This window comes from Onychomys torridus, chromosome 3, assembly GCF_903995425.1.
Source record: "Onychomys torridus chromosome 3, mOncTor1.1, whole genome shotgun sequence".
In the NCBI taxonomy this organism is placed as follows: domain Eukaryota; kingdom Metazoa; phylum Chordata; class Mammalia; order Rodentia; family Cricetidae; genus Onychomys; species Onychomys torridus.
Window position 1 is genome coordinate 137,814,350 of NC_050445.1, and position 17,500 is coordinate 137,831,849.

General features: G+C 40.3%; 1 protein-coding gene across 1 annotated transcript in view; it reads left to right on the plus strand.

Moving 5' to 3' along the window:
* Positions 1-906: 906 nt before the first annotated feature.
* Positions 907-17,500, plus strand: part of LOC118580279 (C-type lectin domain family 4 member A-like) — a 19,592-nt gene continuing 2,998 nt past the window's right edge. The window contains exons 1-5 of the mRNA XM_036181947.1: positions 907-949; positions 1,046-1,189; positions 10,349-10,462; positions 15,578-15,679; positions 15,982-16,133. Coding sequence (XP_036037840.1) covers positions 907-949; positions 1,046-1,189; positions 10,349-10,462; positions 15,578-15,679; positions 15,982-16,133 — 555 coding nt within the window. The remainder of the gene's footprint in view (positions 950-1,045; positions 1,190-10,348; positions 10,463-15,577; positions 15,680-15,981; positions 16,134-17,500) is intronic.

The following is a 17,500-nucleotide window of genomic DNA, read 5'->3' on the forward strand; positions in this document are numbered from 1 at the left end:
ATTTTATTTGTAACACCCATAGAGGTCATGAAATTTCTCAGGGGCCAGGAGGAGGCGCTTTCATAGGAGGAACATTAGATTGTAATGGTATAAAGGATTAAATAGGAATATATCTGAGAGTGGCAGGTGCAGAGCCTCTGAGCTCAAGCAGGGTGAGAAGGCATCCATGCCTGAGGTCCCTTCTTGTGTGAAGTCAGAACCCTGAATGAGTGAGTGAGCAGAGGGTCCTCAAGGACAGCCTGGTGTGACACCTCAGCACTTGGAAGAGGTGAGGCTGGGCTCCAGTGTACAGTGTTAGTTCCAAGTCAGGTTGGAATCTGGGCACTCAGCAAGCTGAAGGGAACTTCCTCATGGAGGGTAACTCAGGTGTGGGCTCTAGGAACCAGGAAGGGTACAGAGTGTGGGAGTGGAAAGCACAAGGTGGAAACTCGGTGACTTTCAAGAGAAGGAGGAAATCCTTGCTGGGATATGGAAGAACTGGGCTGTCAGAGCCCAGGCAGGTTAATGGGAGTATCCATGCCTCAGATAGAGCTGGCGTGGGTTCTAGAGACTGAGCAGGGTGAAGACAATGTCCCTATGAGATGGGACAGTCTAGGGTGTATCCTAGGAACCTTGGTTTGAAGAACTCTTCTGCCCATGGGGGGTAACTTGAATGTGGTGTTAAAGTCTCGGGGAGGCCAGGAGGCAGCTCTACAGAGACCAGGAGTAGGAATCACAGGACAAGATGGGAAATGGAGGCTTTGTTGTAGAGGTCAGCTCCAACTGTGTGTCCGAATCTCAATTCTGTGAGGAGTTGATTTCTCTAATGGCCTGGTTCCTCTTTTCCATTCCTTCCTGTTTTCTTCTCTCCCCCATTGAGTTTTCTTCTCTCCCCCATTGAGTTCTTGGTATGTCTATGATTGTATAATGGTCCTGGGTGCATTCTCCTCCTGCAATTCTCCCTTTGCAGGTCAGGGGACTGGACCTCATGGTGTATGCTCAGGGCAACTGTCTGTTATTGCCTCTCATCCTTAGCTGGAATAGGGATAATTTGTTTCTTGTTCAGGACCTGTTTTAAAGAAGGGATGGCACACATCTTCTGAGGGCAGGGGAGGAATTCTTCTCAACACGTTTTCAGAAAACATTTGTATTAACAAGAACCTCATGAATAAACTTGATTCCTCAGACGTGGATGCAGACTCTCCTCCAGGTAAGAAAGCCTTTTCTGCTGCTCCTAGTGAGTGATGATGTAAAGGACAAAGATGATCTTGGTTTCTGGCCATGCCTCTGTGTCACTGGAGTGTCACCCAAGTGTGTTACAGATGTGAAAGGTTGTGGGATTGTACAATGGAGAAGAGAAGGTGTTGTCTTTTACCCTCTAGAGAAAATCCCACCACTCGTGTTATTGTATCCTCCCTACATGTAAGTAGACATATAAATGTATAACTGTATCCACTTCCATCAGTTATTGGATGAGAGTTCCAGCATGACTGTTAGGGTGTTTGGCCATCTGATCACCAGACTAGGTCAGATCAGGCTTTCTCTCGACCATTGCCAGCAGTCTACAGAGGATGTATCATTGTGGCTTTCTGGGGACCTCTCCAGCACTCTGCCTATTCCTGTTCTCATGTGGTCTTCATTTGTCATGGTCTGTTATTCCTTGTTCTCCCTTTCTGTTCTTGATCCAGCTGGGATCTCCTGCTCCCCTAAGCTTTCTTTACCTCAAACCTTGCCCTTCATTACTCCCTCTGTCGTCCATGTTATTCATGTAGATTCCATCCATTTCTCTGTCATTGGGTCTTGGGCATATACCCAAGGAATGCTCAATCATACCACAAGGGAATTTGCTCATCTATGTTCATATCAGCATTGTTTGTAATAGCCAGAACCTGGAAACAACTTAGATGCCCTTCAACTGAAGAATGGATAAAGAAAATATGGTACATATACACAATGGAGTACTACTCAGCAGAGAAAAACAATGACATCATGAGGTTTGCAGGCAAATGGATGGATGTAGAAAAAATCATCCTGAGTGAGGTAACCCAGACTCAGAAGGACAAACATGGTATGTACTCATGCATAGGAGCATACTAGATGTAAAACAAAGATGACTAGACTGCTACACAACTCCAGGGAGGCTACCGAGAAAACAGGACCCTATGAAAGACACAGCGATCACTCATTTTTATTTTTTTGAAACAAACTTTCTCTGTGTTGCAGCTCTAGTTGTCCTGGAACTCTCTCTGTAGATCAGGCTTGCCTCAAACTCAAAGAGATTCACCTCCCTCTGTCTCCCAAGTGCTAGGATTAAAGAGTTGTGCCACCACTGCCTGGCTATACACATTTTATATAACGATAGCCCTCAAAATATTTCTTTTATATAAGTTTCAACCTCTTTTAACTTACAAAAATTAAATATATTTAGTTTACTTAATATATATATACATATATATATGTACATACATACACATTATACATATATATACATATATGAAAATTATGAAAGATTTTTAGTTTAAACTATTTGAAAATCTTCTAGTATTTGGAGACATGGAACATCAGTGAAGAGTATATACTGCTCTCTCAAAGGACCCAAGTTTAGTTCCCAGCATCCATCCATGTGAAGTGGCTCTCAACTGCATTTATCTCTAGATCCAAAAACCCTGTTTGGGTTTCTCTGGACAGCTGCAGTCATGTGCACATAGACACACATGCACACTCATAATTAAAAATAAAACCTTGAGAATTATTCTATAACTTCTATGTTACAGAATCATGGGTTTGGTATTAGCACTGTATCTCAATTACACTTGTTAAAGTTCAGGGCAAAATTGCACTCTACTGTGTAAAGGTCTTCCATCATTCTGTGGACCTCACAAAGGTAATTATACTTAGAAATTTTATTCAAATAGTTGCAAATTAATCAGATAATTATGTTCTATGTTACTTTACTTTTTGTGTGAGTAGAAAAAAATTAAGTTTTGTTTTTATTTGTTATTTAAGGATTTCATGCAATATATTTTGATCACATTCATTCCTCCCCCCCACTTCTAACAACCCCCTGATCTCTACCCACTCAACTTTGTGTCCTTTTCTCTTAAAAACAAAAACAAAACAGCAACAACAAAAATAAAAACATTGAGTGTAGTTTTCTTGAGCACCTACTCCTGGATGTTGGCCCTAACATGGAGTGTATTCAATATACCAAACATCACACATTTGAATAAAAATGACTTTCCCTACACCAGCAGAAATTAAATGCCAATTTTTCCTTAGATAGCTGTGGAACTTCTTCTTGCTTACCTCTTCCACGGTGGGATTTCAACTATCTTAAGCATATACAGATCTTGTGTATGCTGTCACCATCTCATGGGTTAATATGTGCACCCACCCTGTTATGTCTAGGAATGCTGTCTTTGGAGTTATCCACTACCTCTGGCTCTTACTGTCCTTCCACCTCCTCATCTACTGTCTGAGTACAAATTTGTATGTGGTAATAATAATTAAGGTGAATGCCATTTTGATTCCCAGATTTTATTTAGATGTTATTTTATGTATTATTATATATTTTAGTAGGTGCATTTATTTTACTAATTGGTCTGAAATATTTCAGTTGGCTATTCTTCCTAGTTTCCCAAGTTTATTTTTGTGATGCTGTCCTATTTATAGCAGTACCATAATGGACTGACTTGAATGAAGCATTACTTTATGTTAACACAAGAACAAGAGCTTCAAGTTGGGAAAGTTTTCTATGAGTCTTGTAACACTTTGCTTTTCATGTTAGACAATAATTACTCTAATTTACATTTCTACTACATGTCAATGTTGGTTTGGTAACAAATATTAAAAGCATGTTTGATAACATGAGCAAAGCTCACATGCACTCAAAAAGACTGAAACAGCATGAACATGGCTTGCACAGGTTATCAACAGGACCTCTAGTTAGCTTCCAGTTAAACGTTTTTATGGAATTCCTGAATGTGTGAGCAAGTGGATCTGTTTCCTGTGTCATCTCTTGGGCTCTCTTCCTTCTGGATTTTTTTCTTTCCCAACTCTGACATGTTAGTTTTAGTGTTATCTTTTATTTTATTTTATTATTTTATTTTATAATGTTTTATTATTTTATTATTATCCTTTAGAAGCCTGTTTGTTTTCCGAGAGACAGAAATGGAATGGCTCTTGACAGAAGGGGAGATGGGGATGAACTTGAAGGAATAGAGGGAAGGGATGTAGTGTCAGGATATACTTTTTTATGAAGAAAAATCAATTTTCAATAATAGGAATAAAAAAAGCATGTTTAGTATAATTTCAAACATAACATCTTAGAGCTGTTTTTTTTCTATGATAAAATGTCATGACTAAAAGTAAATTGGGGAGAAAAGGCTTTATTTGTATTACATGTCTACATCAAAATCAATCCCTGAAGGAAGTCAGGACAAGAACTGATTGAGACAATGCAGGAACCTGGAAGCAGAAATTGAAGCAGAAGCCAGAAAAGGATCCTGCTTACTGGCTTGCTCTCTGAGGCTTGCTCTAGGGCTAGATGTATGGAAATTTCTCAAGATCAACTTGGGGAAGGTGATTATGGTAATCTACAAAGACAATCTTTATATGATGACCACACTTGGCTTTATGCTGCATGACAGCTTTGAATGCTTGAGACACAATTAAAGAAGCAGGAAAGAAAATTGAGTCATTTACAAAAGTTATACGGGGCCAAAAAGAAACATTCACTGATTTCTTACAAAGATTGGCTTCAGCAGTAACTAGAATGATACCAAATTCAGAATCTAGACAGATAATAATTGAATCTCTGGCTCCAGGTTTTTATTCTAAGACCATTTAATATTCGAGCAACATCTGGAGTCCAACTTATGGGGCATGAATTTACAACAACAACAACAACAAAAAGAGCCATTTTCCTGTACCCTTGCAGTTCCTGGCTCAGACCTGAGCTACACAACCAGTCTCCCCCCTGTGGACTGGAGTCCCTAACCTGCTGGCTAAGGTTTTATTGAAGCCTCTCTGCAGGAAATTCCATCAGTTTTGGGGCTCCAAAAACTGCAGGAGTTAGCCACTTTTGCACACTTCATCCCTGCATACAGCTGGATCTTTCACTTCTTTCTTCTCCCGATGGGATTTGGCTTTCTCTGGGCCCCCTCCTCAGGCTTCTGTCACATCTTCATCTGAATCATTATTGTTAGAAGATTTGGTGCGTCAATTAAGATTTCTTAAAGGGAGGAATTAGTTTTTAAAAAGTTTTTTTTTTTCTTCGTAGCATGCCTTTAATCCCAGGACTTGGGAGGCAGAACAAGATGGATCTCTGTGAGTTTAAGGCCAGCCTGGTCTAGAGAGTGAGATTCAGGACAGGCACCAAAACTACACAGAGAAACCCTATCTTTAAAAAAAATTGTTTTTTCCACGTTAAAAAATGGGAAACAGGATTGGGGATTTAGCTCAGTGGAAGAGCACTGCCTAGCAAGCACAAGTCCCTGGGTTCAGTCCTCAGCTCTGAAAACAAAAAAGGAAATATTTTTACAATGGAAGACATTTGGTTTCTGTTTGACTGTATATTAAATGGTCTGAAAATGGAACAATTAAATGAGAGGATAATTAATGTGGATGAGATAGATGTAATGTCACTTATAAATATTATTTGTTTGATAATTTTTGTATTATCATTTTAAAAGTTGGTTAATATGAGTGCCAAAATAAAAGTTTTAGAAAATCTTGTTAAAATATATCATAGAGATATTCATACCCAGACAGAAGAATTTAAAGGAGAACCAATCTCAACATTACATTATAAAGTTACAGAGAAACAACTTTCAAACAGTCAAGCTTAATCTAACCAGTAGCTTTAAAGGAACTACCCAGTGATAGATATCCTCAAGGCTGTATAAGAGCTGACTGGACTCCTGTGCAAATGTTAGTTTTGAAGTGAATCAAAGAATAGTCTTGAAGGCATCCACTCTTCTTTTATGAAGCAGATATTAAACTTGTAATCATCTTGTAATAGAATTATCCCTCGAGACTGGAAAGATTTATAGTGTTATTTTATTTGTATTGAAATGTGATTTTATTTGTATGTTAATAAAGTTGCCTGGAGGTCAAAGCAAGCCAGAGCAGAAGCTGGGTGGTGGTGGTGGTGGTGGTGGTGGTGGTGGTGCAGCCTTTAATCACAGCACATGGGAGGCAGAGCTAGGTAGATCTCTTATGTGTTCAAGGACACAGCCAACATCGCAGACACACGCCTTTAAGACCTGGAGGTCTGTACAGAAAGGCAGTGATGAGGAGGTCATGTGTCTGGGTTTACAACCAATGAGAAAACAGAACAGAAAGTCTATAAAAAAGACAGGACACACAGAAGTAGCTTCTCTGGTGGAGAGGAAAGGACAGCAGAAGCAGTGAAGCATAAGTCTCCAAGCTATTGCTCTGACCTCTTGGTTTTTAACTCTGCAACTGGCTCTGTGTTTCTTATTTAACAAGATGGTTAAATCTACAAAGATTTGGTTATAGCAGCCTTAGAGGCTGGTCACCAATTACAGTGGAGAAGTGGGAGAAAAATGAAGCTAAGACCATTTAACAGTAGGCTGGAGGTATGTAAATTTCCCAAGATCAACTTCTTGAAGAAGGTGATTATGCTGATATACAAAGACAATCTTTATATGATGACCACACTTTCTCTTTATGTCACATGGCAGCCTTGAATGCATGGGACACAACTGAAGAAGCAGGAAAGAAAATTGAGTCACTTGCAAAAGTTATACAGGGCTGAAAAGAAACATTCATTGAAAATTCCCTATAAAAGCTTCTCAGTTTCAAGAGGTCTCTTAGTGTCTGTGCTACTGGTGTTATATTTAGGAAGTGATTTCCAGTGCCAATGTGTTCAAGACTACTTCTTACTTTCCCTTCTATCAGGTTCAGAGTAACTGGATTTATGTTGAGGTCTTTAATCCACTTGGACTTAAGTTTTGAGCACAGTGACAGGTATGAATCTATTTGCAGCCTTCTACATGTTGACATCCATTTATGCCAGCACCATTTGTTGAAGATGCTTTCTTTTTTCCATTGTACAGTTTTGGCTTCTTTGTTGAAAATCATATCTTCATAGGTGTGTGAATTGATGTCAGGTTCTTTAGTTCAGTTTCATTGGTCCACATGTCAGTTTTTATGCCAGTACTAAGCTGTACAAAAATATCTCCACTATGCACTACTGGCAATGGTTGAGAGAGTGCCTGAGCTGACCTATTCTGGTGATCAGGGGGCTGAACACCCTAACTGTAATAGAACTCTCATCCAGTGACTGATGGAAACAGATGCATAGATCAACAGCCAAGCCCCAGGTGTAGCTCCAGGAGTCTTATTTGTGAGAGAGGGGAGGGATTATATGAGCAAGAGATATTGAGACCATGATTGGAAAAAGCACAGGGACAAATAGCCAAACTAATGGAAACACATGAACTGTGAACCAATAGCTGAGGAGCCCCCATGGAACTGTGTAGTTGGAGAGCTTCTCTCCAGGTTCTACCAAGCTCCCGCGGTCCCACAACCCACATATAAAATAATCATACAGACACTTATATTATTTAAACTGCTTGGCCATTAACTCAGGCCTACCATTGTCTAGCTCTTACTCTTAAATTTACCCATTTCTATTAGTCTATACTTTGCCACATGGCTTGTGGCTTACTGTTGTCTTTACATGTTGCTTCTCCTGGCAGTGGCTGGCAGTGTCTCCTCCCAGCCTTTCTGTTCCCAGCCTTCTCCTCTTCCTTGTCCCGCCTACCCTATCCTTCCTGTCTGGCTACTGGCCAATCAGCACTTTATTTATACAGAGTGATATCCACAGCACTTCCCCTTTTCTTTTTTGTTAAAAAAGGAGGGTTAACTTTTACTTAGTAAAATTACAAATAACAAAACAATTATCAAGCAAGAATTATAGTTACATATCAAAAAAGATATCCTATCTATCTATCTTATATTTGTGAGTCTAAGGTTTTATATCTAACTTATCTTTTATCATAACTGAGGAAATTATAACTATCTAGTCTTCAATCACATCAAAGACCTCAGAAGGATATAATATTACCTGAGAACCGGGAGAAGGATGTAAGCATTTTTCAGGAGTCTTGCAAGAGTAGACAGAGACAGCTGGCAGCCTGGACAGTCACCTAATGTTTCTTTGTAAAGTTGGGGCATTTGTCTTCAGCCCACAGGGCTAGAGTCTCTTGGTCACTTCTCTCAGTGTCCTGTAGAATGTCTGGCAGTTTCCTCTGTGAAGCAGGAACCTGAAGGACCATTTTGTCAAGCAAAATTTTGTGGTCACTTTTCTATAGGTCCTATACATCCAGTCAATCAAGCAGTCCAGGCAAGAACAGTTGCTTGTCCAAATGGCTATTTTTGTCAAGGTGAAGATAAACTCCATATGAAGTGTCTTTAATGCCCATCCTCCTCTCTGAAGTAAATTGGTGCTGCCAGGAGCAGACATGTCTTACTGTCCAGAAAGTACAAATTTTAAAAATATTTTAAATGCCATATTCTGTAGACCTTTGAAGTGTTTGAAGATTACCTGTCTATTTGAAATATCTCTGTGTATACCTAGAAGACTTAACTAACATGGCTATGAGTATGATTATCATAGATGACTAATTATTAATCTATTTTTAATTATCCATTACAATTTTAAATGAGCTGTACAAACATAATACCTTAAACAAGAGTAGAACTATACACACAGTATAACAAAATTAACTTTAAGTTTGTATCAATAGACTAAAATCTATACCATTGTAAAACATTTTAAATGAGTTGTTGCTCTTTAGAAGTAAGTTCATTAATCTACTCTTTCATCCTATCATATCTATATCATATCCCCTTTTTATCTTTAAAAAGAGATTGCATTTATAATCAACCTGTTTTAAATAAAATATTGGTTTTTCTCTGTCCCACACCAGAGGGCTCTTCTGATTTGGGACACAAGAATCTCTTAACCTTTTTTTTTTTTAACAATGTGCTTGGGTTTAGAGAAGGAGTGAGCCAATTCCATCTCCAAAGCCAGCTGGGAATTTGGGCGTAGTTTTTCTTACTACTTCCTGCTGGAGGGGGGTGCTGTATCTTATGGGGACACAAAGAAAATTTTAGGATTATGGAGTAGTCCATGTGAGGGTAAACCTCTGAGCCAGTTGCCTTGAAACCATTCTGGATGTTGGATCATCTGGGCCATGGTGTCATTGGAGACCTTTCAGGTGGTCTTGGCTGATCAAACCTGATGTATCTTAATCTGGAACAAATCCATACCCTCTGGCTTTCTGTGAAAACAAAAGCAGAGACTCTTTTCCAAAGCAACATATCCTTATATCCAAATTTTTAAGTCAAGGTACCTTTAAAATTTACATATTTGTTTAACTCAACAGCTTTTAGGATCAAATCTTTTTTTGTAGTTAAAAATCCCAAAGATTCTCTGTGTAATATCCATCTTTGTAAGACTGAAATGCCACTGTGGCTGCTGGCTCCACCCACCTCAGCTTCCCAATGTGGCGGTGGTACAGTTTACCACCAGCTCTGAGTCTGGAGCCATGTGTACCATCAACTATCAGAAGCAGTTCTATCAAAGCAGTGCATAGCCCAGAACCCCCCTCCCCCCTTTTAACTTGCAAAGGCTAAATCCACCACTCAGCAGAGTAAAGTGCCTCTTGTAGATTCCTCATTCCCGCCACACTGCAGGTCAGATGCACATGCCAGGAACCCGCCATAGTAGCTCAAACCGGCAGGCTGCTGCTAATTTGAGAAAGACAACAAGGAAGCTGTTTTTAGCTCCATTTTAGAATCTTCTTTCTCAGGTTTTAGGTGGAAATTCTTGCCAACACGTTGGGCACCATTTGTAGTTGGAGAGCTTCTCTCCAGGTTCTACCAAGCTCCTTTGGTCCCACAACCCACATATAAAATAATCATACAGACACTTATATTATTTAAACTGCTTGGCTATTAGCTCAGGCCTACCATTGTCTAGCTCTTACTCTTAAATTAACCCATTTCTGTTAGTCTATACTTTGCCACGGGGCTTGTGGCTTACTGTTGTCTTTACTTGTTGCTTCTCCTGGCAGCAGCTGGCAGTGTCTCCTCTCAGCCTTTCTGTTCCCAGCCTTCTCCTCTTCCTTGTCCCGCCTACCCTGTCCTTCCTGTCTGGCTACTGGCCAAGTGCATATTGTAATGTTTCTATAACTAACCTCATATTTCCTGTTTGCATTTTCCTATTATTTTGAATATCATGTTATTAGTGTTTATGATTAACAAAAAGAGGAGATAGGAAAAAGAAGAAGAAATAGGAACAGAGCTCAAGACATGAATTTGTTTTGTTTTTCAGCTCCTCTAAGGAAGACCATGAGTCATGAAAGTTTTCACAGATTCTCCAAGGTCCTCCTCACATCAATCATAATTTTATTGCTGTTGAAAATCTTATTCTCCATTGCTCTGATCAGTAAGTATGCCCCTGGGAGAATTGAACAAGAGAAGGAAAGGGACCCATTAGAAAGACAGTGACTCAGAAACCTGAGATAGATACTCCCCGGGGAGATGGATGACACTGGGAAATGCTCTCTGTTTCAGAATAACTCTTCTGTGAAAATCATTCATTCTCACTAGAGAAGCATGTGTGTGTTCATTGGTGTCACAGAGTGAAATCCTGGGGCATCTGTGTTAGGCTCCAGTAATGAGGCAAACCTGCATTTCCTCATCAACATATTTGGATGTAAAGACATCTATATTTTGGAATGAGTAGAGGGGTGAGAAGGCATGGACAGAGCTATTCCAGGGTTCCAGGGACAGTGTTCCAGTGGAGTTCCTTCTAATCATTTATTTTTTGTTCCAGATTATGTGAGACCTGGAAGCTAGTTTAGAAAATAGTGGAATTCTTTGTAGATTGGCCTTCAAATTTATTGAAATTAAAAAAAAAACCATACACTCTATTTTTGTAGATGTTGTATTTATTCATCCAATAACTAGTAATATCTATCCATTTACTATACACTGGGCAGCATGTCAGAGAGTCCAGAAATAGCTACAGCCCCAGTCTCAAGATGTTTAGAGAACAGTCAGGTGAACCAGTGCTTTAAAAATCGCATGGGAAATGCTCTGCGGGTGAGGATTACTTTCTCCTGCCGCTTCCCACAGGAATCTCCCCTTCATCCCCCATTAAGCTCTTCTTTGATAGATATTTCCTCTGATTATTTTCCAGGATTTTGCATTTATAGCCATAGTTAGAAAATTAAAGACCTAGTTTCTGTGTCTAAGTTTTCTTTATGTTATTTTCCTTCATTCCTACTCTACCTTACTCTTTTAAGTTTTTCCTACACTAAATTTCTTTTTCTGTTTTTTATATTTTTATTTTATAATTAATTTAATTTTACATATCAGCCACGGATTCCCCTGTCCTCCCTCTTCCCACCCCCAGCCTTCTCCCCACAGTGAGCGCCACATTCCCACCTCCTTCAAGGCAAGGTTTCCCCCTAGGGATTCAGCCCAGCCTGGTAGATTCAGTCCAGGCAGGTCCAGTCCTCTCCTCCCTGCACCAAGGCTGAGCAAAATGTCTCAGCATAGGCCCTAGGTTCCAAAAAGTCAGCTCATGCACCAATGACAGGTCCTGTCACTGCCTGGGGGTCTCCTAAACAGTTCAAGCTAATCAAGTGTCTCACTTATCCAGAGGGCCTAGTCCAGTTCCATGGGGGCTCCTCATCTATTGGTCCATAGTTCATGTGTTTCATAGTTCAGTTTGGCTATTTGTCCCTGTGCTTTTTCCAATCATGGTCTCAATATCTCTTGCTCATATAATCCCTCCTCCCTCTTGCTGATTGGACTCCTGGAGCTCCACCTGGGGCCTGGCCATGGTTCTCTGCATCTGCTTCTATCAGTCACTGGATGAGAATTCTATCATGAAAGTTAGGGTGTTTGGCTATTGGATCACCAGAGTAGGTCAGTTCGGGCTTTCTCTCGACCATGCCAGTAGTCTATTGTGGAGGTATCATTGTGGATTTCTGGGACCTCTCTAGCACTTTGCTTCTTCCTATTCCCATGGGGTCTTCATTTATCATGGTATCGCTTTCCTTGTTCTCCCACTCCTTTCCTGATCCAGCTGGGACCTTCTGCTCCCCTAAGCTCTCTTCCCCCCCCCTCCACCAACCCATTCCCTTCATTACTCCCCAACTCATGCCCAGGTTGCTCATGTAGATCTCATCCATTTCTCTGTCATTGGGCGATCCCTGTGTTTTTCTTAGGGTCCTGTTTTCTAGGTAGCCTCCCTGGAGTTGTGAGTTGCAGTCTGGTTATCCTTTGCTTTACATCTAGTATCCACTTATGAGTGAGTACATGCCATGCTTGTCTTTCTGAGTCTGCGTTACCTCATTCTAGTTCCATCCATTTGCCTGCAAACCTCATGATGTCATTGTTTTTCTCTGCTGAGTAGTACTCCATTGTGTATATGTGCCACATTTTCTTTATCCATTCTTCAGTTGAAGGGCATCTAGGTTGTTGTCAGGTTCTGGCTATTACAAATAATGCCACTATGAACATAGTTGAGCATGTGACCTTGTGGTATGATTGAGCATTCTTTGGTATATGCCTGAGAGTGGTATAGCTGGGTGTTGAGGGAGGTTGAATCCCAATTTTCTAAGAAAATGCCATATTGATTTCCAAAGTGGCTGTACAAGCTTGCATTCCCACCAACAGTGTAGGAGTCTTCCCCTTGCTCCACATCCTCTCCAGCATAAGCTGTCTTCAGTGTTTTTGATCTTAGCCATTCTGATGGATGTAGGATGGTATCTCAGAGTCATTTTGATTTGCATTTCCCTGATGATTAAGGATGTTGAGCAATTCCTTAAATGTCTTTCAGCCATTTGAGATTCTTCTGTTGAGAATTCTCTGTTTAGCTCTATAGCCCATTTTTTTAATTGGACTGTTGGTTATTTTGATGTATAATTTCTTGAGTTCTTTATATATTCTAGATATCAGCCCTCTGTCAGATGTGGGGTTGGTGAAGGTCTTTTCCCATTCTGTGGGCTGTCATTTTGTCTTACTGATCATGTCCTTTGCCCCACAAAAGCTTCTCAGTTTTAATAGGTCCCATTTATTAATTGTTCCTGTCAGTGTTTGTGCTACCAGGGTTGTATTTAGGAAGTGATGTCCAGTGTCAATGCGTTTAAGACTACTTTCTTTTCTATCAGATTCAGAGTAACTGGATTTATGTTGTGGTCTTTCATCCACTTGTACTTTAGTTTTGTGCACGGTGACAGATATGGATCTATTTGCAATCCTCTACATGTTGACATCCAGTTATGCCAGCACCATTTGTTGAAGATGCTTTCTTTTTTACATTGTACAGTTTTGGCTTCTTTGTCAAAAATTATATGTTCATAGTTGTTCAGATTAATGTCATGATCTTCAGTTCGGTTCCATTAGTCCCCATGTCTTTTTTTATGCCAGTTTTTTTTTATTTAAGCTGTTTTTTTAATACTGTAGCTCTATAGTAGAGCTTGAATTCAGGGATTGTGATGCCTCCAGAGGTTTTTTTTTTTTATTGTATAGTATTCTTTTGGCTATCCTGGGATTTTTATTTTTCCATATGAAGTTGAGCATTGCTCTTTCCTGGTCAATGAGAATTGTGTTTGGATTTTAATGGGGATTGTATTGAATCTGTAGATTGCTTTTGGTAAGATTGCCATTTTTACTATGTTAATCTCACCTATCCATGAGCATGGGAGATCTTTCCATTTTTTGACATATTTGTCAATTTCTTTTTTCAGAGACTTAAAGATCTTGTCCTACAGGTCCTTCACATACTTAGTTAGAGTTACCACAAGGTATTTTATATCATTTGATGCTATTGTATAGAGTGATGTTTCTCTGATTTTTTTCTCAGCTGGTTTGTCATTTGTATATAGGAGGGCTACCAATTTTTTTTGATTTAATCTTATATCCTGCCACATTATTGATGGTGTTGATAAGCTGTATGAGTTCCTTGGTTGAATTTTTGGGGTCACTTGTATATACTATCATGTCATCTTCAAATAGTGAAAGCTTGATTTCTTCCTTTCCAGTCTGTATCCCCATGATCACCTTATGTTATCTTATTGCTCTGGCTAGAACTTCAAGTAATATATTGAATAAGTAGGGAAAGAGCAAACTTTTATTGAGTATTTTTGCATCAATATTCATGAGGGAGATTGGTCTGTAGTTCTCTTTCTTTGTTGCATCTTTGTTTGGCTTGGGAATCAGGGTAATTGTAGCCTCAAAGAAGGAGTTCAGTAATGTTCCTTCTGTTCTATTGAATGGAACAATTTGAAGAGTATTGATATTATCTTTTCTTTGAAGATCTGGTAGAATTCTGCATTGAAACCATCTGGTCCTGGGCTTTTTTTGGTTGGGAGACTTTTGGTGACTGTTTCTCTTTCCCCACTTCTACTCCCCACCCCACCCCACCAACCCAGGACAATGAATATCACTAAGAAAGAGGAATTTGGAGGATAAAGAGAGATACAGAAGGAACTAGATGCAATGTTCCATTTTAAGAGAGCTGGGTATAGAAGGAAACAGGTAGGAAAGACAGGAAACAGCAGCATGCAGGACCAGGCAAAACCAGAGGGAGTCGCTGTCTCCCAACAGTTAAGGAGGAAGAAAAGCAGGCAGGGTAATGTGAGAAGCAGGAAGATGACTGATCAGCAGACATCATGAGCCCTGATATCTAGTTCAGGAATGTTTGGTAAATGAGCAGAAGGGAAAGCCGGAATCTAGTGACTCCAGGAACAAGTGGGAGATGAGGAAGAGAAAAACAAAAATTCAATTTCTAGAGGAAGGGTGAGTTAGTTTTAAGTTAGGAACTCTGTGAAAGTGTGGGGACACTGAAGACAGAGCTGGCTGGGGTGGAGGGAGATACAGGAAAGAAGAGGACAGAAACGAAGTGCTTTTGATCAGTGTAGGGCCTTTATAACTTCCCTGCTCAGGTAACCTGGAACTGCTGTGGGTTAGCTCATTTCTCCCTCACTTTCTTGGGGTGTACACAAACTTAATAGAACTTACCACCTAAGATGTAGTCTTCAGTGTGTCCTCCATGAAATGTTGAAGAGTCCCCAAGGTCATGGATCTGTCCTGTCCTTCCAGCTCTTCCTGAAGATAGCTGTGGTTATAAATCACCAGGAGCAGGGAAATACTGGCTGTGGGGTGATGGAAAATTGCCTTTGTGGTAAGGTATCATGTAGCTCAGGCTAGCTATGACCTAACTAACTAACTAACTAACTTACCAACTAAGTTAACAAACCAGCCAACTAAACTAAACTAACTAGCTAGCTCAACCAACCAATCAACTATACTAACTTGTATAGTTAAGGATGACCTGAAACTTCCATTCTCCCTCATTCTAACACCCAAGTGTTTGGGCCACAGCCTCCACACTGTGGTGACTGAGAATCTTTCCCAGGCAGACTCTAACTACTCAGGTAATTGGACACATATAGGTTTTGTTTCTACAAAGAATGTAAGAAAGTAAAAGTAAAGAGGCAAATGTCAGCACTGCCAGGACAATGAATTTTTTTATTCTGTTTTACAGCTATGTTTAAAAAATATTCTCCACTTCTTGATGAAAAAGCAATTACAAAAGAACTGAATCACACTGAGTTGGGATGTAAAAAACAGCATCCACTCCTGAAAGGTAAAATTAATGTGCCTAAAATCAGCGTTTTCAACATGATTCTCGGGTAGATCCAGCAGCAATGGGCACTATGGAGACATGACTTCATACCACACAGTCAGTACCAGCTGCCTGTGGAGTCCTTTTTAGAAGTCTGCAATCAGGCATAATTGGGAAGTGTGCCCCCTAGTGTCATTGAAGAAGAATTTCAGTGAGGGAGGGGCAATAAGTTGCTGAGTCCCAGCTTCCATGTTGTCTCCACATCAAGCAGGTTTTAAAATGAGTCTATGACATTGCACTTACATCTCCTTCTTCCTCCAAAGACAAAGTCTGGAGCTGCTGCCCAAAGGACTGGAAACCATTTAGTTCCCACTGCTACTTCCCTACGATTGACACTGCATCTTACAGCGAGAGTGAGGAGAAGTGCTCCCGCATGGGTGCTCATCTGATGGTGATCCACAGCCAGGAAGAGCAGGTGCCTCCTGGGACAGAGTGGGGCCTGGGCCTGGCCTGCTGTTGCCTCTTTTTACTAAGAGGGAGTTTTGTTGACATGGGTGTTGCTGATATGGAGGAATGCTTTCCATCAGGTACCCGGAAAGGATGCTTCAGCCTTGGCATTCTCCACCTTGCCCCTGCTTCAGTGAAGCTAAACAACCCACAAGGAACTATGGCAACAGAAATGCAATGCCTGAGGGTGGAGGGAAGGATGAAATGTTTCTGCTGGAAAGGCCAGTTTGTGATTCCAGCACTCTAAGGCTTCCTGTAGTACCCACTGCCTAACAGAAGAGGGCGCAGAGCTGACTAGGGAAAGGGGATCAAATCAGGAGAGTCACAGCCAACCATCAGAAATGAAATATGTGAGGTTATGAATGGAGAATGATTTAATCTTCTAAATTCTCTCATGCACAACTTTCAAGAATGGTGCTGGGGAAGAAAAGAGGGAGTGCGTCTGAGATGAGAATTCCTTATGATCATGGACAGAGAGTGTTTCCAGTGTGATGGAAATCAGGCCCCTGCGTGATGACCTTGTGTCCTGTCAGCCAGAGAAGATGGCACTCCTGGGGGTGGGGTGGCTCTTCTATTCCTTGATCCTTTCTTTGTCTTCTCATCTATGTGTGACCAGAGGAAATCAATCAAAGTATCACAGTGTACCTCTAAAATGTATAATTAATATGTATTAATCTATAATTTGAAAACTATTTAAGGGCTTATAGAGATAGATGAACTGAGATTTGATTATTATGTATTTCCATAGGTGCATCGTATTGAACACTATAATTTTTACATTTAAAATAATTTTTAAAAGATCTTATAAAATTCTATAACAGAAAAAGAAGCACTCCATCCAGGCTGAATGCTGTATCTTTCTTTCCTCTTAGGATTTCATCACCAAGATCCTGGATCCTAAAGCTGCTTATTATATTGGGCTTTCAGATCCAGGTCGTCGACAGTGGCGATGGGTTGATCTGACACCATACAATGAAAGTGCCTCGTGAGTCTAGAGTTTCCTAGAGGAGTCCTGGGTCCTGTAGCATGAGAAGACTTTGGGGTGTTCCAGCTGTTGGTTATGAAACTAAAACAGCTCACTCCTGGTGTGACTGCTGGGGATGCAGTTACTTTTATCCCGTTTCCTTATCACAGGTGTTCTGAGAGACACATGTCACTGATACTCCAGGAGTTAGAAGAGTGTAGGGTGATAAGTAGTACCCAGGGCACCCAACCAAGGTGCTACACCATGGTGGGCTTTATGATGTTTTCAGTTTCTCTGTATCTTCAAAAAATAGGGTAATTTCTATTTTTATTTGTGTGTATACATACGTGTCTGTGTGAGCCATGTGTATG